The sequence below is a fragment of the Toxorhynchites rutilus genome, chromosome 2 (genome assembly GCF_029784135.1).
Source record: "Toxorhynchites rutilus septentrionalis strain SRP chromosome 2, ASM2978413v1, whole genome shotgun sequence".
Taxonomy (NCBI): domain Eukaryota; kingdom Metazoa; phylum Arthropoda; class Insecta; order Diptera; family Culicidae; genus Toxorhynchites; species Toxorhynchites rutilus.
Genome location: NC_073745.1, coordinates 12331218 through 12357983, shown reverse-complemented (window position 1 = coordinate 12357983; position 26766 = coordinate 12331218). Strand labels below are relative to the sequence as shown.

Sequence of the window (26766 nt, the reverse complement as noted above, 5' to 3'; positions counted from 1 at the left end):
ATTTAATGTTTGCTGGGTTCTTCCAGGAAGTTTGCGGATACCGGGCGCATAAGGCCGATTACCGATGCCGATTGGCGTAATGTGGACGCGTCTTAAGTTTTTGTCAATTAAAAACAAGATCGGCAAGTTTTTTGTCAATCAGATATTTTCGTGGAGTTCCCACTGAATATGCGTGTAATGTGACAGTATGCAGTGAAAATTTGTGAAATGATGTCGGAAAAGATGAAGTGATATTTTTGTGTTTCATTTTCACTCTCTCACCTTCATAGAAACAAACAAATTTTCATTATTTTCGCGACGATATGACGATATTTTGAAGGCTCCCAGTACCGGTGTATGTGACTTAAGAAAAATAGTTTACAACTAAGCAACATTTCATTGAAAGTTCAATATTCGATATTATCATCATCTTTTAAAAAAACAATCAATCACAAGATTTCATGAGCATTTTGGTCCATGACATCATCAAATTGTGAGTTATTCAAATATTGTTTCGTTTTTTCCATATACATACCATATTGAATGCAAATAATTACTACACGATATTTTGCTTGCCAATACAGATATACTTCGCCTACTGCTTCACCTCGATATGTAGTCATTGAATCGAACGGTTAACCGACATCTCTAGCCTCAGGCGTATTTTGCGCGCCGTACGCTCAAATTACGCCGGAGATTGCAAAAAGTCGAAGACGCCACAACACCACGAAACGAAAGGCGCATTTTCAAACCCGACATGAATCTACGCTGGTATTGATCTAGAAGATGCTGTGTGGATGTATGGAACTGTAGAAAAGAGAAATGCAGCAGCAGTAGATGTTCGACGCAAGGGGTTGTATGTACACCATCTGCTGTTGACAGTCAGAATTTCGGATGACACTGCCACGCACAGAACAGTTTTTTCTTGTGGATGACGGAGAAGAATTGCCGAGTATTTCTGCATCTTCAGACACAGCAGCGGTCATTGCTATATGTGTTCCAGGTGTCATTTGCGACTTGTTTGTGAAAGTTGCCCCGAACCGCCACCTCACATAGCGGTAATACGAGTAATACCCGATCGGGGAGCGATACACCGCTCCTAGTTTCGTGCTGTAATCAACTTGTTGCGGATCCGATTTAATGTGTTTTGTTTTGGTTCGCTGAATTGGTCTAAATTGGTAAGTATATTATCATTGCTATCAGAGTGGTTCATTCTGTGGGACGCATTTCACTCTCATCATTTACGTTTGTTCGTGGTCATAATCTGTCGCATTAATCAGATGTTTTATCCTATTTTTTAGTGCAAACTGTGTGAGTTAGAAGTGGCATTCATTCATTCATTCTCGTCATAAAGATCGTCTTACAGCTAACACAGCTTGTTTATCATGGTAAAGGTCACTACGAAATGATACACCGGCATTACTTTGCTAAGATGCGCTTTGGGACCAGAGGTTAAACCAGTATTAAAGCTCGAAGTGTGTGCCAACTCATCGTTTGTCGTCGCCTGTGCAAGCTAAATAAAGGTAAAATGACTTGTCTTGCATGTTTTGCTTATCACGAATTATTTTATCAATTGATGAATGTTTTTGCGTGTCTAATTTTTTTTTCAAGTTGCTTTTCGAGCTTCTTCGAAAGTAGCGGTTCGAGTTCGTCACAAGAGTGTGTCTATGTCTAATTAAATTGGCGATGGTAAATCCTAAACTAAACTTGAACGCTGCATTTGAAAGGTGGCGAAAGTATCAATAAAAACAGTTTCTTCCGTTCTGTGTGACCACTGTTTTATAATCGTTACCGGAATATATGGAGCACTGGGCACATGTGCAAAATGAATGGAAAAACTCACAATAATTACAATGGCTGTGTTGCTATAATCATACAATTATGAGGCCATCATTGTTCCACTTTGCGTTGTAATGATTTCGGCACAAGTGTTGTAAGGGTACCACCGATTATGGGTGAATTTGCATCTCGGATGAGGAAAAAAAAGATGCAGCCTTCTAACTGACCATCACAACAGGGTTTTTGGGCAATTTCACTCAAACATTCGATATGACCAAGGGCACACTCCGCGCTTTCGTGTGCTTTCCAAACTATTGGAGAACCGCAAATGTGACATCGTAGCGCTGCAGGAAGTTTGTTGGGTAGGATCTACAGCATGTACGTTTCGCGATGGTCATACCGTCTACCAGAGCTTCTGTAACACACGGAGATTTCAATGCTCAGATCGGTAAAGAGGAGGAATTAAAACCTGTAATTGGTATGTACAGAGCACGCCAGTTAACAAAACAAATCAGCCTAAGACTCAACAACTTCGCCACCTCTAAGAATATGGCCGTACGAAGTACCTTTTTCCAGTGACAGTTGGGAGACAGCAAACCCAACTCTTCAGGGGAAAAAAACATCGCCAGGAAGAGGATTGTGAAAAACTCGATCAGCTGCACATGAGACGCGAAAGTTCTGTCGGAAACATCTCGAAAAGGCTTCGTGCCACGAGTAGAAATGAGTCGGAATAAGGATGGGAGAATTCTAACGAACGAACGTGAAGTGACCGAAAGGTGGAGACAGCACCTCGATGAACACCTAAATGGCGTGCAGGCAGAGGACCAAAATGACGATAGAAGCGATTACATTGGTGCAGTAAACAATGAAGATGTACCACTCTCAAAGTTAGGAATACCATCACGGCATAAGAACTACATATCAACTGGAAAAGATTGCATCGGAGCGGAGCTTATCGAGATGAACCCGGAAAAGTAGGTTATTTGTTTGAGTTGACTGATCATCAGAATTTGGGAAACAGAACAGCCACCGGAGAAGCGGAAAGATAGGTTTATTTGCCTTATCTTCAAGAAAAGATACAAACTAGACTGTGAAAACTTTCGTACAATCATCGTTTTCAATGCCGCCTACAAAATACTTTCCCAACTCATCTTCCGTCGTCTATCGCCATTTACAAACAGAATCTTGGGAGGTTATTAGGCCGGCTCAATCGAAGGTCGGTCTACTACTGACTAAATCGGACCAAACCCTGCCGAGTTTGGTCCGATTTAGTCCCGCAGGGGGCTTCGACAAGGTGATGCTATCTCTTGCCTGTTCAACATCGCGCTAGAGGGTGTTATGAGACGAGCGGTACGATTTTCCATAGATCCAGTCAATTCATCTGCTTCGCTGATGACGTAAACATTGTCGGTAGAATATTCGAGACGGTAGCTGTACATTACACCGGATTTAAGCATTAAGCAGAGAGAGAGTTGAACTGAGAATCAATGCATCTAAAACCAAATACATACCGGCTGTCGGATCCGAGTACGACAGGACCCGATCAGATAGTCGTCTGGTTGTCCGGTTGTCGTCATCTATGGGCACGAAACGTGGACAATACTCGAAGAAGTCCTGCGAGTCCTCGTTGAACGACGTTTGTTAAGAACCATCTTCCGCGGTACACAGAAGGACGGCGTATGAAGACCAAGGATCACGCAACCCACTGGTGAACCCAGTGTCCAGAAAATGATCAAAGCTGGAAGGACAACTATCCTGCAAAAATGGTGTTCGTCGAAAATCTGGCTGGTACGAGACGACGAGGAGCGTAGAGAGCAAGGTGGTTAGAGCAATTGTAACAGGACATGGTGAGCACGAGTACCGGTGGAATTGCAGAGAAATAGCCACGAACCGAGTTGATTGGAGAAGAATTGTGAATCAGGCCATGTTGTAAAGACGTTGAGCCAAAATAAATAAATAAAAACGCCCAGGAATACTGATGCCGGTTGCTTTTTGTGCTCAAAGGCCAGTTGAATATTTGTGGAAAGCAACAAGCAAGTTGTTCGATGAAAGAAGAGCCATACAGCATTGAGAATGGTCTGTCCAGAGGTCCGCCGCTCGGAGACGTTTCTCGAAGAAAAGGTTGGACTGGCACTGAATCTGGACAGATCTTGTCAGTGAAATCGAATATCCATCGGTTGGAGTATTTTTCACTCTCGTTGGTAGATAAGCGGTTACAAATGTTGCGAGTTACCCTCTACAAGGTGCGTATTGGGGTTTTACAGAAAAGACTCAATAAAATTGCACCAGTAACCGCGTTTTTTTGTTTTAACCAATTGTTTTCAAGCTTTGAATATTCCTCGAAGTGTGTGGTTATTCATTGTTTACGAAAAGCTTTGAGAGCATCAGATTTTTTCAAATACAATTTTGTACATTCATCGTCCCAGCCAGGAGTGGTTGATTTTCTTTTAAACAGAGCGCTTGGAACTTTTCTTTTTTGTGCTTCCAGTGAGCTTTTATACATCAAATAGAAGAAGAATCGATATTCTGTCAATGGTGGAAGTATATCTATTGATTCGACACCGATTGTTACCGCCGTTGCAAATTTTTGCCAGTCGATGTTAAATGGAATGGTTAGATCAAATGGAACTCGAGATGGTTCAGAGGATTACGGGCTACACTCGATTGATATATTGATTGCCAAGGGATCGCTACCATGGGAATCATTGATGACTTTCCACTGATAATCTAATGATAGCGAGCTTGAGCACAAAGATAGTTCGAGTCGACTTTCCCGAGCCGGTTGTTGTGTCACTTCACCAGTGTTCAAAATAGTCAAGTTGAAATCGTCACATAAATCGTAAAAAAGTGTCATCATAAAGATCGCCCCATCCAGTATCATGGGAGTTCATGTAACCCTAAATTAGAACTGGGGTTGAGAAAATCTAAACTAGATTCTTAAGTTGATTGCGGCTAATGAAAGTATTTGGAGGAACTACACTGAAGCTATGCAAAGTTCTATATTCTTATAATTTTTGAAAGAGTAGCACCTAAAACTACTCCTCCATCCCTAAAACTACTCCTCCATAGGAATCATCTCTATCCAGGCGAATAATGTTAAAATAGTGGAAGTTGTGTTCTGTGTCGGACGAAAGCCATGTTTCGGGAAGGGCGAATACATAACAATCATAATTTCAAAGTAAAAATTTAAACGAGTCTATTTTAGGCACTAGATAATGGCAGTTCCATTGTAGCATAGTGTAGCATATTCTACTACGTTAGGTGAATTATCCATCGAAAGATATGATTGATGTAAGGACGGGTCATAAAGAAGTCAATTGCTTAAGATAAGACTTTAAAGATGAAAGCAAGGCAAAAATAAGGGTTCTGAGGGGGTCTTGAATATTGAACGAGTTTAATGTGAAGTCTACAATGTCCGAAAAAGTTATCAATCCTCGATTAGACACGAATTTTCTACGGGAAGATCGAGGAACAGCGTTTTTATTCCTCTCTGCTCTGGGTAATGTAAAATACTTACTGCAACCAGGAACTGGCTGAGAGGAAGCCTTCGGGTTCGCTTTTTAACTATTACCTTTGGAATTAGACAATCTTCTGAAGGTCATTTTAGCTTTCTTACGATCTTTTCATTTTTTTTTTACGTTGGTGAAGAGTTTTCATCCAACATTGAAGATTCATGTGCAGCTGTAGTATGACCCTCATCCGAATCAGAGTCCGATCCTTGAGTTGACAAAACCGGTTTTTATCTTGCGATTCACTTTATCGCTTGTACCTTGGGCACCCTTGAAGTGGATGAGGATTCTTTCCACAGTGAATACATTATTCCACTGTTTGTGTGCAAGAATTCTCAATATGTTTATCGTCACATTTGCTGTTGCCGCAGTGACTGATCGAGTGTCCCAACTTGGTACAATTGGTATAATTATAGGCGCACTGGAAAAAAAACACTCTACTTTCACATAGTTCGGGAGAACAGAACCTGCGAAAGTTACTCGAAAAGAGTGGGGGGGCTTATTAACTTTTCTGTTGTCTTCCAAAGATGCCGAATGCAGATACCTAAATCTGAATCTTCACATGATCTCCAATTATCGAGTTTTTGAAACAATCCGATGGTTTTTCTGTTCATCGACACTCAGACGCGCGTCGGTTACTACGCCCCCTACCTCTCTAGAAGGGATGTAAATGTGATACTCCATGTTAAAATCATCGTGGTCAACAATCTTGTTGGTCACATCATAAGTCAGTGCTTTTTTGTGTATCGAAACGCCCGGATACTTACACAGCGAATCTCTTGAAACATCAAGAGTTCTCAAAGTTTTTTCCTTGTACGTTCGTCTCGACGAGGAATGTATCAGACCATGTAGGGAAGACGTTAAGCCAAAATAAATAAATTAGAATTGAACCCTGAAACTACGCAAACAAAATTTTCATATAATGACTTAACGCTTTGTTTAATTTATTTTCTCTCACTTGTTTTAGATTTCTCACGCTCACCCATTTGGTGAGTACGCAGGTAAAATGCGTCGTAATCTGCGTGTGCTGCTCAAATACGCCCTTGTCGGTGGTTTCGTCCTGCTTTTCGTGACCCTCATCATCCGCTCGTTCAACGTTGTCGATAAGCAGCAACGTCTTCTCGAGCCTCACCCACCTGAGTCGCTCGTTCAGCATCAGAAGCAGGGAGCATTTTTCAACGGTCCGGCGAAGAATGTGCACCGGAAGAAAATCGATTGGCACGACTATCAGCTGATAGAGGCAGAAGCGACGCGGACTGGAAAAGGCGAACGGGGAATCGCTGCCCATTTGGAGAAGAAGGACGAGGAGATGAAGGATAAGTTGTTCAAGAAGAATGGATTTAACGCTGTTTTGAGTGATTTGATTTCGTTGAACCGCTCGCTGCCGGATATCAGGCATAACGGATGCAGGAAGAAAACATATTTATCCGAGTTGCCGACAGTGAGTGTGGTGGTTCCGTTCTACAACGAACACTGGAGTACTCTGCTGAGAACGGCTTCAAGTGTGTTGCTGAGATCCCCTCCGGAGCTGATCAGTGAAATTATACTCGTCGATGATTGCAGCACGAAGGAGTTCCTCAAGGATCAACTGGATAAGTATGTGGCCGAGAATATGCCCAAAGTAAAAGTGATACATTTACCCGAGCGGTCCGGTTTGATCACGGCTCGCTTGGCTGGCGCCAAGGCAGCTACGGCAGATGTCTTGATTTTCCTGGATTCGCATACGGAAGCAAACGTGAATTGGTTGCCCCCGCTGTTGGAGCCGATCGCCGAGGATTACAAAACGTGCGTATGTCCTTTCATTGATGTTATTGATTGGGATACCTTTGAGTATCGGGCGCAAGACGAAGGAGCGAGAGGTGCGTTCGATTGGAAGTTTTTCTATAAAAGATTGCCCCTTCTGCCGAAGGATTTAGCAAACCCTACCGAACCGTTCGAGAGTCCAATAATGGCCGGAGGGTTGTTCGCTATAAGTTCCAAGTTGTTCTGGGAAGTTGGCGGTTACGACGAAGGTTTGGATATCTGGGGAGGAGAACAGTATGAGTTGAGTTTTAAGATCTGGCAATGTGGCGGACAGATGTATGATGCTCCTTGTTCACGTGTGGGTCATATCTATCGAGGATATGCACCTTTCGGGAATCCCAGGAAGAAAGATTTCCTTACGCGAAACTACAAACGTGTGGCGGAGGTGTGGATGGACGAATATAAGGAATATTTGTACATGAGGGATCGCAAAAAATACGACAACACTGATGCAGGCGATCTTACCAAGCAGAAGGCAATTCGAGACAAGCTACAATGTAAACCCTTCAAATGGTTCATGGAGAAGGTAGCATTTGATTTGATGGAAAAATATCCACCTGTGGAACCGCCGGATTTCGCGAATGGCGCCATCCAGTCCGTCTCCAATCCGGCACTTTGCGTTGACACATTGAACCACGGAGAAAAAGGAACGATTGGACTTTTCTCTTGTGCTGCTGATAAGGTCCAACCACAGTCTAATCAGTTCTTCCAGCTTTCCTGGCATCGGGATCTGCGTATCAAATTTGGCGAACTATGCTGGGACGTTTCGGAAAGTGTTCCGAATGCCAAAATTCTGTTGTATCATTGCCACGGAGGTCAAGGAAATCAATTGTGGCGATACGACGTGGATAAGCAAATGATAAAGCAGGGCAAGAATAATCGATGTCTGGATATGGACGATAGCAAGCGGGAAGTTTTTGTGAATGCCTGCAGCGAGAATAATCCCAACCAGAAATGGAGGTGGGGATTCGTTAATGCGACAGCTGTTGCGAATTGGTCAACTTATGGCGCGAAAATGATTGACTGATTTTTTAATGGTTATTTTCCTTTCAAAGCTCAACGTTTCGAACGCTCATCACGTGATTTTGTAGCATTAAAATATGTTAAGTTTTTACTGATAACAAACATTGCAAAATGTTTTCAAGATTTCTTCCGATTAAAATTAGGAAACCGATAATTTGACAGACGAGATTTTTCTCTAGAAAATTAGAGGATAAAAATTGTTTAAGTTAAAATTACTTTCGAGTATACGTAAATCTTGAAAAAAATCATCACAATAAGCCGAAGATCATTTTTACAATGTCATTCAAAATTCCTTGCCATGTATCATTCTTTCGTTCCTATCAAAGAGAACAGTATCTTTACATATCTAGTCTAGAAGATTTTCGTGAACTACAATCAATGGAGACAAGAGAGAACATCATCGCAAACATAAACATTCATTCTCGCGAGAGACAGAGACCATTCCCACAATGAACAAATGCAACACTAACAAGTATTTCTAAAGCCAGTCGGAGAGCAATAAAAAACGTATTTTCAAACTATTATTGCTTGTTTAATATACTTTTCTCTCTTCAGAATCTATCCGAAAGTCATCATTGTGTTTGATGTAACAGAGAAAAACATTGTACAACATGGTGATGCCGTTAATGTACAACACGCGGTACTTTGGGCTGAGAAAATAAAAATTAATAAACTGCGTGGGAGGCCATATCAACCAGTCGGCCGTATAGATAACCCAGAACTTATCCGCCAGCTCGTCTGAACAACGGCGAACGCTATTTCCTTCTAACAGCCCAGCGCTGTACATATAAGTGATGATGAAAATTGGCGACATAACGAACTGATCTATGCCGATCTTCTGGAATACTGTTTTAAGATTCACTCCTGGTAATATACGATCCATCCATTTATACAAATAGTGATGCAATGGGCCCTGGGAAATCCCAACCAACGTCATATAACCTGTGCGAATACATTTCAAAAGAACTTTTCACAGATAATTGAAATCATCTCAGTCTATTACCTATTCGTCGCCAATCGAATTGCCTCTTTTCGACTGCGTCACGTTTCATCTCGATTGCCTGGGCTGCTACATCACCTATCATCATCAGTACTCCTGAGCTGACGGTATTTGTGATCAATAGATAGCGTCCGAATAGTAGCCTCCATACTCGTCTCACTGTGGGCTTATCGCTCGATGGTTTACTTGATACGGATCTTCGGTTGATTACATAATTGATGTGTCCGATAGCTAACCTGTAGAATTTACTCATTGCTTGAGGTTTAGCACACGTGTCCACGTTTTGAATATAAATTTAATCTTTTTTTTGAGTTATTTCGCTAATGATACCAGTTCGAGCATATGATCGATCGATTCTGTGGGACTGTTTACATTTCTGATGCAAACATTTGCACCAAGGCGCCTAGAAGTATATCCTAAGGTGGGCCAACTTGCTAAAACCACTTTTCAGCCATCTTGGAAGTCTACTGTGCTTTGTTTGTAAGCAAAATACAATACGCTAGTGCCGAAGCTTGCTCGTGATCAGTCTGTCTCTTTCACGCTACAAGCAAATAATTCCCCTTCTACTTTTTTCCGTAATGTTTTCATATACCGCTCCCCTAACCAACTTAGTGACGAAACGGCCTCACCTAGTACCATAGATCCGTCTTGATTTGCACCAGCTGATGCGTGCATGGGTGCCCGAAAAAAGAGGGATTGATTGAAAAACATCGAATCAGAGAGAAGATAACACTGCTTTTCAAAAGTATCTGACAATATCAAGTAAGAATTTCATTTTGTGGAAATATTTTTTACAAAATTGTTAAACGTTTGATATGATGTCTGAATGGAAGAAGTTGGTTGAATGGTTGGGTCATTTTTTGACGTAGGTCTACGACTATCATTTCTGTACCGGGGCGTAACTTCTAAGTTTCAAAAACGAAAGCGTTAAGTCGGAGGCTTAGAGCAATAATTTTCCTTGTCGATTTAACGAAGTGGCAGGATAAAATTCGAGGGTAACATGTCAAAGAGTTATATTATTGTTACCTATTCATCCAAAACATTGTTTCAAAAGCTCAAAACTGCTTCGAAAAACTTCTAATGAAATCACTATAAGAATAAGGTCCTATTCTATATGACGTGACGAGCCATTCGGCAATTTTTTCTGCACGGGCTGTGCCCACAAACTTGTCCATGTTTAACAAATGTTTCGATTTACAATAAAGTTCTAGATTGAATTCTATATTCTATGTAAATGAAAATTACTTTTTCTCTTGCAATGCGTGGTATACAAATTACGTAACGTTAAAAATGCGGTTTTTGGACCCAAGGCAAACCTCTTTCTCCCTTAAGTTACGTAACGCCAACATAATCTGTGCAAAAAGTCAAATTCGTTTGAAAAATTTACTAAATATTTTTTTGATTTTCGGGAAAATTGGTAGTTTTGTTCCTTATCAAAAAATATTAGACCAGCTTTTCGACGTAGAACTACGTCTTTCATTAAGGGTGCCACATCAGAAAACAGGTCACGTTTTTATGAAATAAAGTTAACGTTAATAACTATTTTTGCTGTGAACGGATTTACGGATTTACATACTAAACGAATCGGAAATTCCCTAAGATTTGTTTGATATGCTATACATTATAATCCCATAGTTTGTGTATGATTTAAATTGATCAAAATTGGAAGCATTCCCATTTGGCCATACATTTGTGTACTTCCCCGAACAGAGCTGTCAATAACGAGCAACTTAACGACGAGCAACGAAGGGGAAATCGTAAGATGTAAAGTCTCTGTGAACAAAGGAAAAGAAGAACGAAGGGGAATATTTGCCTAGAGTATAAACAGTGGATCTCGCTGAGACAAACTTTCATTCTTCTTGAGGAAATCGACCGAACAACATCGTTGCTGGGCGAGCTGGACGGCGAGGGATCGAATGCCTTTCTCAAGGCAATGGGGGTGGAGGAGTAATATTATGGATAAAGTAAATTTATCCAAGGGCCTTTTCGAAGGTTACAGACGAATGAACTGTATAAGTTTAAAGTATCAAGCAAGGAAGGAGGGAAAACTTTCAGTATCGTTCTTTATTCAAAACAATGAATATCGCTTGTTCTTCCTTGTCACATGTCTTCGTTTCGGATTGAGCTGTAGACGCAACCTAATTACTCACTCGCTAATGTCTCTGGCATTGCAATCATTGCATCAAACTGACGTCATTGCATTAAGCTTCTGAGCTACACAATTGTATGGGGAATCCACAATCTAGGCTATCGTCAGCTCACCAAGAAAATAGGTATTCTGAAATTTTGCCTGTGTTATGGTTTCACGTGACGATAGAAAAACTCTCTCCACAAAGGATGATAGCTAAGCTGATCTAGACTGGCAATATTAACAGAAAGGGCTTCTGTTGATAAGAGCGCAAAACGGAGATAAGTGTGTGTATATTTAGTTGCTTCAAGCCATCGTATGTGGATATTTGTATGCGTACGTGCGTGCTTCATATCCCGTACGTAAAAATAGTGCATCTTCGCTACGCTGGAACCCCATTTGTATCTGCTCCCGTTTGCATTGGTCCTGTAACGATGCAACAATCACCTATTTTTTATGCTATGATTGATGATTGTTTGGTGTTACAAATTATGCAGTCGTAATGATAAATATAAACAAGGAGGGGAGATAGCGGGAGGGAAATATATACACTAGGGTATTGATAATGAATCTCTGCTGAGGCAAATGTTCAGCCTTTTTCCAAGCATTTGAATTCAATTGTTTTCTGTCATTAATGCATTGAACTGACGCTATTGTGAAGCAGGTGTTAAGGTTGTGCACCAAAAAAATATTTGGGGAATACCAAGTTATAATATAAAGTTGTTAATTTATTCGGGCTCGCATACCAGTCGCAGAACTGCTTTCAACTAGGTTTGCATTTGCGCTAATCTTGATCATAATGAAGCAGTGTTACTCTTTTCGAGGTTGTTGAGATTAACAAATAGAGTTTTTTTTATCGTTTATTTAGTCACCAAGAAAGTAAATGTCGTTCTGAAGTGTTGTATGTGATTTGGTTTCGTTTGCCAGTAGCAAAACTTTCTCCACTAAGGATGACAGCTGCGCTTATCTCTAGCATGTATTGTTCTGCGAGCACAAGAGTGACCAAACTGGTAGAATGGTTATTTCAAAATTTTCGTAGCATTATAAAATAATATCCGCAGTTATAAACAAGCTACTTGAATTAAACTACAGCGTAGTTCTACGTCAACAATGCGGTCGTGTCTTGAACACAACCTTCTATATTTTTTTCATTTTTTCTTTAGGGGGTCAATTTTCATTTTAGGGAGGCCTGAAAAATCAACTTCTTCCCCTTTTTTTAAAAATAATTTTTTTTTTCAAAAATTTATAACTTTTGAACTACTGGACCGATTCAGATCTGGGTCATGCGGAATCAATGAAGTAATTTTGTGAAAAATAGTAATTAAAAAAAGTGAATTTGCTTGGAAAAAAAGGTTATATTGGATCTTTTTTCCCTCACACTGTCTTTCAAATGTTTCTGCGATCAAAGAAACAAACGTTTTCGTGACTTGGACTTAGTTTATTTACGTTTGTGTCCCCGAAGAAGCATTTTACTCGAGGAAGTGGTCAGTTTGATTGAAAATGGGTTGTTCAGTGAAAAACTATCCGAATATGAGTAAAAATAGTCTCGTAAATTTCCATCGTCTCCCTCGGATGCATTCTTGCAAATGCACTGGGTCGGTTTTCGTAAGACGACAAACTTATTCCGAACATGGATACCCGTGTCTGTGGCAATGGTTGAATTATTATACACTAATAGTGTTGCAAAGTTTTCAATTAGTTTTGCACCATTCTAACAGAAATACGAGGACAGTCCGATAAGTACTTAGCCTAAAAAAATTGAAATTTTGGAAAAGTGGCGACTTATTTCTCAACATAGTCTCCTTTTAGCTCGATACACTTGACCCAGCGATGCCCCAACTTCTTTAATCCATCTGAAATATACGTTTTCTCGAGGTCTGCAAAGTAGGCCTCTGTGGCGGCGATGACCTCGTAGTAGGCCTCATTCGAGTCAAATTTCTGCTCGGCGCACAGTGGTCTCTGAGAAAATTTAAGCGGCCGAAACTCAGATTTTTGAGCTTAAAATCAAATGTTTGGTAGACTGGGCTTTTCGGATACGCTGAGTTCTTTCTTCAACTCTGTTTCATCGAAAAACCAAAACAGGGGGAGGAGCAAGGGGGCAGAGCTCAAAATTTTCAGTTTTTATCGTGTTTGGTATCAAAGTTTCAAAAAAAAATTCTCACACAAGATGTATCAGACCTACAAAATTGTAGGGAATATAAGGAATGTAATATTTATGTTTTCATTTAAAAAATATCAAGAGAATTTTTGAAAAAAAAAATTTTGAAAATTAAAATTTATTTTTCTCGAAAACATGTTCTTGAAATTCTAATATAATAGATATGAGCCCATACAGTTTCCAACAAGTCACCCATGCATCGGATCGTTCATTTTACAGAGAAAAAGTTTTTCGAATATCAACTTTTTCATGATTTTCTTTGAAAAATTACTATTAATGTTTTATTAGTAACATTTGTATGCATAAATTATCGCGATTTACATACTCTGCTAACTATTTTCTATTCAGAAACAAGTCAAGAACATGTCAAACGCAAGAATTTACACACAAAAATGTAACGAGTAAAACATTATTTTTTTCAGGGGTCTCCATACAAAAATGTCCAATATTCCAGAAAAAGACGTCTTGACGTCTTCGACGAAAGTTCATATTTCAATAAGATATAAAACTTTGTTGAATACACTATATTACTATCTTGATTATAAACAAAATTAGGATTTTTTCAAAGAAAACATGAAAAACCTGTTGCCCATCTTCCGATGTATGAACGACTTGTTAGAAATTGTAAGGGCTATTCATATATATATATGTTTTTAAGAATTTTAGAAAAATACATTTTTGAGAAAAATCAATTTTAATTTTGAAAATAATTTTTTTTAGCGAAATTTTTTTCAAAACCTTTTCGGTATTTTTTTATGGACATTTGTACACTTTTCTACATTTTATGCTTTGACCCAAATTTTGTAGGTATTATAGTTTATGTGTTATATTTTTTTGTAAAAAATAAAAAAAAAATTTGGCCCTTATAAAAAAGTAGTCTAATTATTTTTTGAATATTTCAAGTATGTAAATTTGTTTAAAAGACTCATGTGTTTAAACCCACAACGTTTCGCTGGTATCTGAGATGGTGCTGAAAACGGCCAGTCGAGTCGAGCATGAAATTTGTCTTATATCCTGCCCAGTTGTTCTTAAATGATCGAACAAATCCTTGTTACATAACTGGGGACCATATCTACAAAAAAAATTCAGATTATTAATAAAAAGGCACATCTTTAAATAACACTTTAAACTTTAAATAACATTTTGGGTTGATATTGAGAAAAAATCCAAAAGGGGGGATTTCTGGTGTTGAGTGATAAAAAACACTTTGAGGAACACTTTCGTTAAAAAAGTTTTGCGGGGAAATGCTGGGCAATTTTTATAAGTTCACCGAAGCAAAATAAAATTTCCAAAATATTACTTACTTTGTGTGGACATACTACAACCAACTGTATTTTGAAACTGACAACAAATGCAAATTCTCCGTTAAAAATACTTCAAGAAACATAATGAGCCAAAAAAATCGTTCAAAAACTTCACCATAACACATGTTAGAAAAACACACGCGAAATAGTGGCATCGGCGAGCATGCGAAACTGGTATCTTATCGCGTTGCCAGAGCAAAGATTCGAGCGCGGAATGGGGTGAAACACGTGATCCTAGAGGCCTTGAACATCCAAGAATAAGGGACTATAGGATTTTTTCTTGTATATGCAACTTCATTTTTTGGGTTTTGGCCGCCTAAATTTTCTCAGGGACTAAATTTTCCCAGTGCGACGAACCAAATATTCATCGCTAACACCACCCGTCCACATACACATAAAAATAGGTGGCGGTCGAGAGTTTGTTTAGAGGCGAACAGTGTTGCCACATATACAGATTTTTCTGTAATAAACCAATTTCCAGAATGTTTTCGACCGAGAATCTGTATATACTGATTACAGATTATTGGATATCCATGCAGATTTTATACATATTTTATTTTAATATAATTTTTTTTATATAATGTGAACAAAACAAAAATTGTAAAAAATAAGGTAAAGCATTCCAAAATTTATGAAGCACCAGGCTGGGGAGATCGTTTTAATTGACGTAATCATGTCTTGGAAAAAAAACTAATCTGATAGAACCGTGTGGCAGTAGAGCAGCTATATGAAAAATAAAGCATCGATCAGATTTGAACATCTTCATTTCTGGCGAAACTTTGCACATGTGTTTGTCTAGATTTATTATAACGAGTTATTTTAGGAATGGGAGCCTGTATTTTAGAACGAATCTTCGGTTGTATAGAAGCTTTTAGACATAGGGGAAGGGAATCATGAACTGCTTCAAAAAAGGAAACAGAAATATTTGGCCTCTATGGGAAATAAGTTGTTCTTTAAGTGGCGAAAAATTACAGAACTAGGCTATTTTAATTGCTTATTGTATCTTTTGTGCATTTTATCTTTAGTACATGGAATACCGTTTACCGGCTCACAGTGCGATGCGTACTAACGGTGGAACGGATCTGATTGTGCTGTTAGACGCTCACTCCACTCCAAAATGTGTTAATTAATGTATTTCATAAGCCTTTGTTTGCATATGTGTGCATCTGTTAGAGGTTAATGCAAATGCATGTATGTGCGCGCCTTTGTATATCTGCTTAACTAAAGGATTACATTATTACTTTCAATGTCGAAGTCGCCAAAAAATAAATATCTTAGATGCTTGGTGGTCGTTGCAAATTAGGGGATCGGGCCAGGACCAACTAATAACAAAAATTGCCCTAAAGGCACGAACATCCTCTTACTACAATTTTTATTTTAATTTCTTGGAGAGAGAGAGAGAGAGATATTCTTTAAAATTTATGAGATGATTGGTGGAATTTGATTGGAAGATTTGCAGCATTGTGATTGAGTTGGTCCATTGGCGATGAATACAGATATTCCAATTTCTTTAGAAGGTGAAATGCAATTATATTTATTTATGTTATATCAGTTATAACCCTAGTTGAAGTTTATAATTTTAGGAACTAAGTTTATTTACAGAGCATATTGGGTAAGTTTTCAAGGGAGCAATTTGGCTCCATGAATTTCCCAATTTGTCAAGCTAGTCATATTTACAAATCCCCATTCCCATCGTTGAGTTTTCTTCCGATGGTCACATTTTGACACCACCACTCGTCTACCAACGAGGTCCAGACACTGATTTCGACTAGGTTTCCCATGAACTATTGCTTTGGTATCCTATAGAAATAATAGAGGAATAAAGATATATATATATATATATGCATGACCCTCTAAAGTTTATCAAAATAAGTATTACCAAATCATATCGCCATAATTGATTTCCCTGGGACTCATGACAATTGAATAAAATGACATCTGTATCATCACTAGAAGCATCCAAGCACTTGTCTACACTAGCTGCCCGGATGTCTCTCTGATGCGTCAGTGTGAAGAATTGGTTATGCTGGGGATGAGTACTATTTTTTGCACAACCAAATACTCCGACAGGTTCTTTAACCTTGTGATTTAAAGTATCCAGACAGTACTGGGTGTTTGCCAAATTTTGAACTCTCCCTGATGCGAACGGCAGAGGATCTCTAATAGGGTATCTGACAATCAGATCAGGTGCAACATCTTCCAAAAACCATTTGAATGACTTGCACTTGAGTTTCTCCCGTAAAGCTTTCTGTGCGGTAAGATCGCCAGCGTCTGTTTTGTCAAACTGAGGATTCCGTTCGTACAGATATTGCTTGTACTCGTCCATCCATACTTCGGCGACACGTTTGAAGTTTCTGGTAACGAAGTTAACGCCACGTGGATTTGGAAATGGAGAAAATCCTCGGTACACATGACCAACACGGGAACATGGAGCGTCTACCATTCTACCCCCGCACTGCCAGATTTTGAAGCTTAGTTCGTACTGTTCACCGCCCCAAATATCGAGTCCTTCATCGTATCCTCCCAGTTCCCAAAAGAACTTGGCACTGATCGCGAATAGTCCGCCCGCCATAATGGGACTCTCGAAGGGCTCTGTCGGATCTTTAGTGTCTTCCGGTCGTAAGGGAAGGCGTTTGTAATAGAACTTCCAATCGAAAGCACCTCGTTTGCCTTCGTCCTGTGAACGGTATTGGAATGTACCGTGATCTATTACATCTATGAACGGACAAACGCATGTGCGATAGTTCTCGGCGATGGGCTCTGGAATAAGATTCATTATTTAGATACATATTTGTCGACTCACGATTCATTGAACTTACCTATCAGTGGCGGAAGCCAGTTTACATTTACTTCTGTATGTGAATCAAGCACGATTAATACGTCTCCTTTGGCAGCTTTCGCTCCCGCCAATCTAGCAATGATCAAGCCTGAGCGTTCTGGCAGATTGATGAGTTTTACTTTTGGACCCAATTCAGATTGAACGAAGTCTTGGAGTGGACCCCATAAAAACTTTTTCGTGCTGTGATCATTAACCAAAATGATTTCTTTGAGTATGTGCGGAGGTGACCTGTTCAACACACTGTAAATCGTTCGTAGCAAGGTGCTCCAATGTTCGTTGTAGAAAATGATAATGACACTAACACTTGGTAGTTCCTGAAGGTAGTGCTTTTTACGACACCTAAAAGCTAGAAAATTATGAAAAAATATCCCATTTTTCTTTATTACCATTTAGCTTACTGTGAAATACTCACAATGGATGTCGGATATCAGGCACAGAACGATTCAGAGCGATCATGTCGCTGACTATTGCTGAATATCCATTCTGCTTGTAGAGCTTTTCATTTATTTTAACATCGTCTGCTAACGTCAATTTGAATGGTTTTCCATGTTCTCCGGGGCCTTTCCTTTCTTGTTCGTGTGCAATGTATGGATAATCATGCCAATCTATTCGAACCCTCTCAACATTTCTCGGAATTCCATCGAAGAACGCATCACTGTCGATGTATCGTGAGTAGATTGCTTTTTTGAAATTGGAGATGTTCTGATACTTATGAAGGATAAGCACTAACGTGATGATCATACATGACAGCACGAATAGAAGCATGAGTTTCCATTCGCCGATTTTGTCTTTGCGAACCTAAAGGTGTAAGATAATCGTTATAGTTTCATCAGTTTTGCTGAGAAGGTTATTGAATTTGCATTCGTATTCTAAGCATGGAACATGTGTGCAAGATTTAATTCAGCCTTCTGTAATATTCAACACGACTGTACCGTTTTGTCTCATATTCTGAACACTTAAGCTTTGATGGCCATTAAACAGTGTTTCATTACTCAGAATGGTACTCTTTCGCGAAATTTATTTGATTCTTGGATATAATAGAGCCTTCTTTTTCATTTGACTACAATAAAATTGATTTACAAATACATATTCATGGTGGAAAACTAAAAATATGTTTAATCACTTTTGTCTCAAATTCCGAACACCATTTTTTTCACTGACTCATATTCCGAACAGAAAAAAAGCAATTATTGAAAAAATTATAACTTTGAAACTACTTGACCGATTCATATGATCGATATATCAAATTAAATTCAATTAGTTAGTCTTTTTTGGAAAAATATTATGCTCGCAAAAAATTTCATTTTGCTTTTATAATTATTGATTGTATTTGTTTCTTATAGTATACATGGTTTCGGGACCAAGGGCGCTATATCGGTATAGACACCTGTAAATGATGCTAAAATGAAGTCTATTACTCAAAGTATGTCCGGGTTTTAAATATTAAATTATTTATAACATTAAAGCTCAGCAAATTCACATCATGCACATCATGAATCATGCGTAGAAACTTGATTCATATTCCGAACACTACTTCAATATTAATTTTAATGAAGATTTCTGCATGAAATATTAGTTTTTTCACCCACTTATTGTAGGTTCATACATTCTCTAGCACTTAACATGAAAACAACAAAAAAAAATAGTTGAAACAACTTCAAAAACTGAAAAACGAACGATGCATATTTTCTACGGAATTTGCTAATGCAAACATTGCATCATTGGTTTTGACTGTCACTTTTTTGCAAATGTCTAATATTATAAATTTTAGGCTGTATCGATACCTGTAAATGATGTCAAAATGAAGTCTATACCTCAAAGAATGTCTGTGTTTTCATTATTCAATTATTTATAACATAAAAGTTTAGTAAATTTACATTTAAAAATGTAGTGTTCGGAATATGAGACAAAACGGTATGTCACTATAAGCTTCTGTCATATCTCCTCGTTTTCGATGACATCATTTCAAAGTGCATTTGAAATGCTTCAATGACTCAGCATAATGCCATCGGTGCATCCGCTTACTTATCTAAACGGCTTAAGTACGTGACGTTCTAACGATCGACCGCGACCTTGGCCTTCCGTCTCTCGCTTTGTTTTGTCCATCAGCACCATCGTCGGAGACATACATTATTAACCGTCGTAGTATCTCATGGTCATAGCACCCAACCGGTGAAGCTTATGATGTGCTTTCATCATTCGTTTGCGCGTATGTAATTTTATGTTTTTGTACTGCAGTGTGATTTATGGTTAAGTTGGCTAATGTTTTTTTTTGTCTTCCTCTCAACGAAATTCATTAAAATTGACCTTAAATGTTGTTACAAAAATCGTACCCCCATGATGAAGTGTCAGAATAGTACACAACAGAAAGAAAATCTATGTTCCTTTTAATTTCGGAACAGCCTTAATATTTATACTTCTAACTGTTGTTCAACTACGTTGTTGTTGCTATTTTATGTATGCTATATATTGGCATGATGCAACAGCAATTCCATGGAGAATAGATCGCCGAAAAAAAATGCTTTCTAAACCTTGATCGATCTCCGACCTTTTTACATTAACCCTCCTGTACTCGCACACAAAATTATAAATCGTATACTCGTGCACGGTATCACAGACCGTGCGTGTCTCTATAATAACTTCTAGCAGAGCAATGATTACGAGCAACCAAAGATCGTTTGTGCATCACGCATCTATAGTAACCCACATCGTACAGTACGTGAAAAGGCTTACAGCACTTTATTGACTGGTGGGATTATTGGACCAACTTTTCACGTGCCACAATTGAGTGACCTTAGTGTGCAGGAGCTTTGGTGTTAACAAGACGATGCAACACGCCACACCGCGCGTGCTATAGTTGATTTATAAAAAAGAAATCTTCACCGAATTTATAATTCGGAGTAATGCATCCGTCCCAAGATACTAATATTATGCGATTTAACACCGTTGGACTATTTTTAGTGGGACCTCTCTCTGGTCTACGCCAATAAGTCACAAGTAACTAACGCCCTATATCACTAATGTACAGCCTCCATTGCTGCAACAAGCAGTTGGAAAATGGTAGGATCGTTTTGACGTAGGATTACGTCTCTCGGGAACATATTGGGGGTGCAAATTGGAAAACGGAGTATTTTTTGCGTCGCATACCATCATTTCCTGATGGATTTACGAGATTTTTGTATCAATCGATTTCAGCACTCCTTAATAATCTTTTGCCATGAAGATAATTCTACAATTAATGAAACTAGCTATGAAACAATGGAAAAATGTCGAGTCATTTCTAAATGAACATCCTGAATTCTGATTAGTCGATTAACACAGACTGTCTGTGCTCTTCCAGTTGTTTCCAGCGTTTTCAGTGCATTTGCCCTCTATAGAAATAAGAATACGAGACTGTACAATATGCTATGTACAAATATGCTTGATTTTCTGCTGCACTGAATTCCTCGTTTTGATTGGGCTCCTCCAGTTTTGTCATCTAAAAGTAACAATTGTGCCCGCACAATATAGTAACAATTGTGCCCGCACAATATAGTGCGTGTGTGCCCGCACAATATAGTCGAATGAAGTAGGGGTAGTGGGGGCAAAGTGGTCACCTGCTTGTTTGGTACTAAAACTATTGACTATAGATGCCGTATTGTTAATCACCTCATATTTGAAGCATTTAATGACTTTTGAGTCACCCTGTACTTCAGTAGAGCTGTCGTATGTCAAAATATAAATAAAAACAGAAATTGGTCTCTCGATAGCCATTCGGCCATAGTTCTGTCCGCATGGTATCTAAGGAATTTCTTGTGAAATTTAGTTTATTCAATCTGATATGTTGAATAAATTACTAGTTTGGATGACTGTTCACATATTCTGATGAGCTGAACAGATATTTTCTTTAATCTCAGCGATTAATTAGCATGGCAATCAATTTGATGTGTGGGGGCAAAGTGGTCATAGGTAAATAACGACTTACAATGTTCTGTTTACTAAAGCTGATATACCCCATCGCATTCTGCTCTTGAAGAGGTTACTTTTGTGACTTTGACCCTAGGAAAATATGCCACTCCATCTAAACCAAGCCTTATTATGCGGAACGTTATGTGTTTCTTTCATAAACTTTCATAAAAATTTCATAAATAATTCTTTAGTAAAAAGTTCCAGGGACCCTGAAAAAGTTTAATGGCTTGCGTGGTTTTGTAGAATCATTTTGAAAAGCAACGATTCTTTCTTACCTTTGCGAGAACAATACACTAATTGGTCATATGTGGCATTGTTTATATCAATGGACGCGTATTTAACGAGTATTTAACGAGAAGCATCTTCCGTGCATCGCCATTAAACAAGCATCAAACACGCTGGGAAAGGGGAAACACAAAACGAGCAGAATAAGCGACCTTTGTTATTACGGGCACAGAAAGATTCTGAGAAGTTTCCTCAGAGGAGATGCAATTAGCTAGCGACAGCTTACTCACTATGCAAGGGTGGAGTTTACTTTGCAAATATTCTCTTTTCGCTATCCCTCTTTGTTGTTTCTATTCTAGCGGCTGTATAAGTTGCCCGTTATTGGCAGCTCTGTTCGGGAAAGCACACAAACGGATAGGACAAATGTATGGGGAAAAGGGAATGATTCCAATTTTCATCAATTTATACCATATACAGACTATGGGATTGTAATGTATAGCATATCAAACAAATCTTAGAAAATTTCCGATTCGATTGGTAAGCAAATCATGAGAATTCGTTCACAGTGAAAATAGTTATTAACGTTAACTTTATTCCATAAAAACGTGACATGTTTTCTGATTTGGCACCCTTAATGACGTAGTCCTACGTCAAAAAAACATGCAAGCAAGCTCGCACAGTAAGGCTGATGACATAGTGAATGCGATGCGATGCGTATTCCATGCGGAGAAACTGTTCGTGTAGCATTTTGCCGCGTTGGACCAGAGATGCCAGTTTTGAAGACATGTCTTCATTTTGAAGACATTTGACTTACTGTGAAGACATTTGATTCGTGAAGACATTTTGATGACATTCTGAAATATGTGAAGACATTTCAGTATGATAGCGTACGTGGGTTTTTTAAGAGGTATTATTTCCTTGAAATTCTAGCTATTGACCGAAAATATCGGCAAAAGAAGTAACGCTTTTGTCTCAGTTTCATTCGCTCGCTTTTTTATCAGTGTCATTTGTTTACTTTTGTTCATAGTAATCAACGAAGACTTTTGTCTCGGGGTTATTCACCTGCTTTTTTCAAAGCAATAGAATGAATTCAACAACAAAGCGACTTTTACTTCAAATTCTGGAGAAGAAAATGGGAACTATATTCACTTCATCAATGGTTTATTAAGCTAATTATCATTTCTAAACTCATAAAATTGAGTTCTCTGTTACGCGATATATTCTTTGTTCACATTAATTGAAACCACTTCAAAACCACAGGGTGAATTTAATACAATGCGCTATATAACACTACCAATTAGAATAGACATTGAATAAGCTATCAACCTTTTTTCAAAAGTAAGTTATGAATTTTAGTTTCCTCCGATATGAATGTGAAGACATATGAAGAAATTTTTTCGCACCACGTGAAGACATTTGGAAAAAAACACCTGGCATCCCTGCGTTGGACGCAAGTGATGGTTGCCAGATGATTTTCGTAAATATCGAACTAATCAAACGGAAATGAAAATTGAGCTATTAAATTATTATTTTCGTTTTGTTCAATAAATGTTATAACTTCATTCTAATTTACAAAATGCATATCAATAACACCATTCTTGATGTTTTTTATTGCAATTTGTTCTCATTGGATCTAGTAACGAAAAGAAGAAATGGTATCTGACGAACGAGGTATATGGGCTATATTATGATGGACTTAGTGAGAATTGGTGTCTGTGGTCTGAACCAAGGCGCCTTGAAGTATATCCTAAGGTGGGCCAACTTGCTAAAACCACTCTTCAGCCATATTGGAAGTCTACTGTGTTTTGTTTGTAAACACAATACGCTAGTGCCGAAGCTCGCTTGTGATCAGTCTGTCTCTATCACGCTGCAAGCAAATAATTCCCCTACTGCTTTCTTCCGTACTGTTTTCATATACCGCTCCCCTAACTAACTTAGTGATGAAACGGCCTCACCTAATACCATAGACCCGTCTTGGTCTGAACTATGAACCGAAGAGTTGAGTAGAAGATGAAACCTTTTAGAGAGGTGTGTTACCATGAACAAGAACATAAATAGGGACTACTTGTGCCGTATATGCTTGATTCACCAAGGCACAAAATATCTCCAGAGCAACTCAAAGCCGCTTGATTATAAGTAGGAAGTTCCGACAAAGTTTGGTTTATGAGACAAACTGCAGGTATATAAACGAGCTGATATCGCAAATCTGATAACATGAGAGCGGTTTCGGTGGAAAAAAATAAATTTTGGGTTTCTGGTAAAAGTAAAAGAACTATGCGAGACAGACTGCTCGGCGCTGATTCAGAATTGAATTGTTGGCTTGCATCAAACAGAAAGACACGGATAAAGCTACACACATTTCTGGAAAATAACTGGTTGTAGCCACAGATATGGTCATGATATGAGGGCTATATTCTCATAAACAAAAGAATTCTGTTTCCGAGATCTTATGCGATAGAAATGAAGATTCCACACGGTGAATAATACCCCTTATAGCTGGAATACATTCAATGAATAACTATTTAACAGAAAACACAATAACAACTGAAAAGTCAGTTCAGACACAAAGCTTTCTTTTCGAAACTGTTTCTTCTGGTTCTGAAAAGTATCGGTTTTGGCTGATGATCGTATCATGAAGACGGTGGCATAAAATCGAACAGCTTACAAACAACTCACATTTCCAGGAACTGGAATTATAAATCATAGTATATAATCTGTAAAGATAAGGACTGAATTGTTCTTGAGGTAGACGGTTTTGATAGTGGAAGTTCATGCAATTCACTAAAAAAAAAACTCCAAAATAATGTCTGCTGGAAAATACAATTAACTTCGTCAAAAGTGAACAACATAAGCAAGAAGAACAACTTTTTTTAGAAAAGTATGAATTTGGTTCCAAACGTCGAGTTCTTTGAGTAATATTCACTATCATTTATATGTTAATTTTCATATTGACACTAAACCTATTTTTTTCTAAATTTTGTTCTTAGGCAGCGGTTACACTGGATGCAGAAAAGTGATCGCACGAATTGTATGCAATAGTGAAAGTAAACAACCACATTGAGTTGCATTGGTGTGGTTACATTGCTTCCCCTTTGCTTCGTTCGAATTCGTCAGCTTCTATTGAAAAAAATTGTTTGTTTCTATTCGTACAATCAAATTTTCGTGCGTACTCCGATCCAAAGAAACCTTAGCCTTAGAATCCACACGCGAAAGGAATCGAGTGGCAACACAAATACGCAAATACAAATAGATAAGACTTATCTGCAACGTACAAAACAAACAAATGCGATGCACGTATAACTTTCGATGTGGTATTACTCCTATTGCACCTCTCGTCTTTTACGATATGTCATTTTTTAATGATTACGATATTTCGTCGTAGGTGAAGCATGACTATTCCACAAGGCATTTTTCTTCTTGGATTACTATTCACACTGAGGATTACAGCAATTCAACAATAGATTCAAAAAAAAGTCACGTTGGTTCAATGTACTGCGTGTTTTTTCAGCATCCTATTGTCACCCCTTTCTTGTGAACGGATGATGGTGAGTACTCATCGCTCAAACGAAACACCTCTCGGTTCAAATGGGAAGAAAACAATCATTAAAACGCAAAGCCACAAATTAATTAAGAATTCGACGATAATCATCTCTGAGAAGGATAACCGAAAACCAATAGTAAGAAGATTCACACGCCGGCGAGAGCATTCCACCAATCATCATTAACATAATGTGAGCTGAATGCGTCGAAAGCGCGGCGCCAAATTGTGTTTATTATCTGGTGATTCTCGTGCCGAATTTTAGGATGAGGAGCGAAACTGGTTTGATGTATTTATTCGTGCGGATAGCATGCGTACTTTAATTTCTGACGATAGTACGAAAGTTTCGGAAATGGAAAATCTGAATAATCCTTTTTGGAGAACCAAGTACTTTAGAACAATGCTTTTCTCTCACCTTTCGATTAACACTCAATCTATACCGTCTGTATAAACGTACGACCCTCATGATGCTGCTCGTACATCAACAGATGCACGCGATGTGGCAATCACACGAAGAAGATAAGCCTTTCACTATCTCACATAAACTAACAGTTCCTAGTTTGTGATAACATTTTGTATTAAACCGAAAATGAACTCCGTCTGAGTGTGTAGGATACAAACTACGGTGTGTAACGGGCAACCATTGGATACCGACTGATTAGGCTATCTGCATTTTACTCTCGTAGCCGATTAGGGTATTGGGGACGTCCGTTGACAACGAAACCCGTTGATTTCAATAGCATTCCAAATATGAACTAAATATGAGCTGTTTGACCTTCCCCAGTTCATCTGGTTTATGTTATTGGAAGAGACGTCGTTTTTGATGGATGCCTCCCACAGAAACATTTCGAACGACGAACTGCCGTCGTCGTTGGTAACGTTGATACGACCAAACATGTGAATTCCCAAAACAGGCTAATGTAGGTGTTAGGTCGGATAACTTTTTGTTTGTAATTTACAACGTCGTGACATTCTAGCGTTTTTAAAAAAAAGTGCGATAGTTTTGTTTTTCATAACTTCACGTTTCGTTCGCACTATAATCACCCAATTTGATATTTATGCTCAGTTTGAAGGTCACAACCCAAAAAGTGTGCCTTTCCTACACAGAGAACGAAAATCTTCGAGAACCGAATGGAATGAGGAATGAACATCGGAATACGTTTTTATCGTTCCAAATATGATATACAGTTTTATTTTCAACTGTGACTCCCCGAAAGGATTGCTTTCGTTCGCACTACTGAGCAGAAACTTGTATGAAAACGAGATCTGCTAATGTGGTTGACCAGTCAGCGAAGTCTGTGCTTATCGTTGTCCTTAAGATTTCGGGAAAGCCGGCAACTTTTTAGATAATGTATCAAATACACCATGTCCAATATTTTCTCATACAAATTCAAACTTCGATTATTTTACATGAGGGGCTTAGAATGAAAGGGGTGTAAGTGATTTGATCGATTTCTCTAAATCGACTCTCTCTTTGGGTCATAACTTAGCTGCAAATACATTCCCAGCTGTATTTACCAACGTGGAAAATAG

The 26766-nt window shown here is 38.5% G+C and overlaps 3 protein-coding genes across 3 annotated transcripts; 1 reads left to right on the top strand and 2 right to left on the bottom strand.

Moving 5' to 3' along the window:
* Positions 1-678: 678 nt before the first annotated feature.
* Positions 679-8614, top strand: LOC129769510 (N-acetylgalactosaminyltransferase 6). The gene is made up of 3 exons (XM_055771831.1): positions 679-1157; positions 1281-1502; positions 6235-8614. The coding sequence occupies exon 3, from the start codon at positions 6274-6276 to the stop codon at positions 8095-8097; it is 1824 nt and encodes a 607-aa protein (XP_055627806.1). The 5' UTR covers positions 679-1157; positions 1281-1502; positions 6235-6273; the 3' UTR covers positions 8098-8614.
* Positions 8610-9538, bottom strand: LOC129769511 (mpv17-like protein 2). Its single transcript, XM_055771832.1, has 2 exons — positions 9097-9538; positions 8610-9035 (listed from the first exon to the last, which is right to left on the bottom strand). Exons 1-2 carry the CDS (start codon positions 9344-9346, stop codon positions 8626-8628), a joined length of 660 nt encoding a protein of 219 aa, XP_055627807.1. The 5' UTR covers positions 9347-9538; the 3' UTR covers positions 8610-8625.
* Positions 9539-15307: 5769 nt separating this feature from the next.
* LOC129770370 (N-acetylgalactosaminyltransferase 6-like) lies at positions 15308-25875 on the bottom strand. The gene is made up of 5 exons (XM_055773158.1): positions 25649-25875; positions 17935-18320; positions 17503-17861; positions 16563-17443; positions 15308-16483 (listed from the first exon to the last, which is right to left on the bottom strand). The coding sequence occupies exons 1-5, from the start codon at positions 25697-25699 to the stop codon at positions 16304-16306; spliced, it is 1857 nt and encodes a 618-aa protein (XP_055629133.1). The 5' UTR covers positions 25700-25875; the 3' UTR covers positions 15308-16303.
* Between the last annotated feature and the right edge of the window lie 891 nt (positions 25876-26766).

Coding starts and splice junctions, on each gene's coding strand:
- LOC129769510 (XM_055771831.1), top strand. CDS start 6,274: ATGCGTCGTAATCTGCGTGTGCTGCTCAAATACGCCCTTGTCGGTGGT.
- LOC129769511 (XM_055771832.1), bottom strand. CDS start 9,346: ATGAGTAAATTCTACAGGTTAGCTATCGGACACATCAATTATGTAATC. Junction 9,036..9,096: donor ATTCGATTGGCGACGAATAG/GTAATAGACTGA, acceptor GTATTCGCACAG/GTTATATGACGTTGGTTGGG.
- LOC129770370 (XM_055773158.1), bottom strand. CDS start 25,699: ATGAGGGTCGTACGTTTATACAGACGGTATAGATTGAGTGTTAATCGA. Junction 18,321..25,648: donor GATTGAGTGTTAATCGAAAG/GTGAGAGAAAAG, acceptor TTACACCTTTAG/GTTCGCAAAGACAAAATCGG. Junction 16,484..16,562: donor AATTATGGCGATATGATTTG/GTAATACTTATT, acceptor TTATTTCTATAG/GATACCAAAGCAATAGTTCA.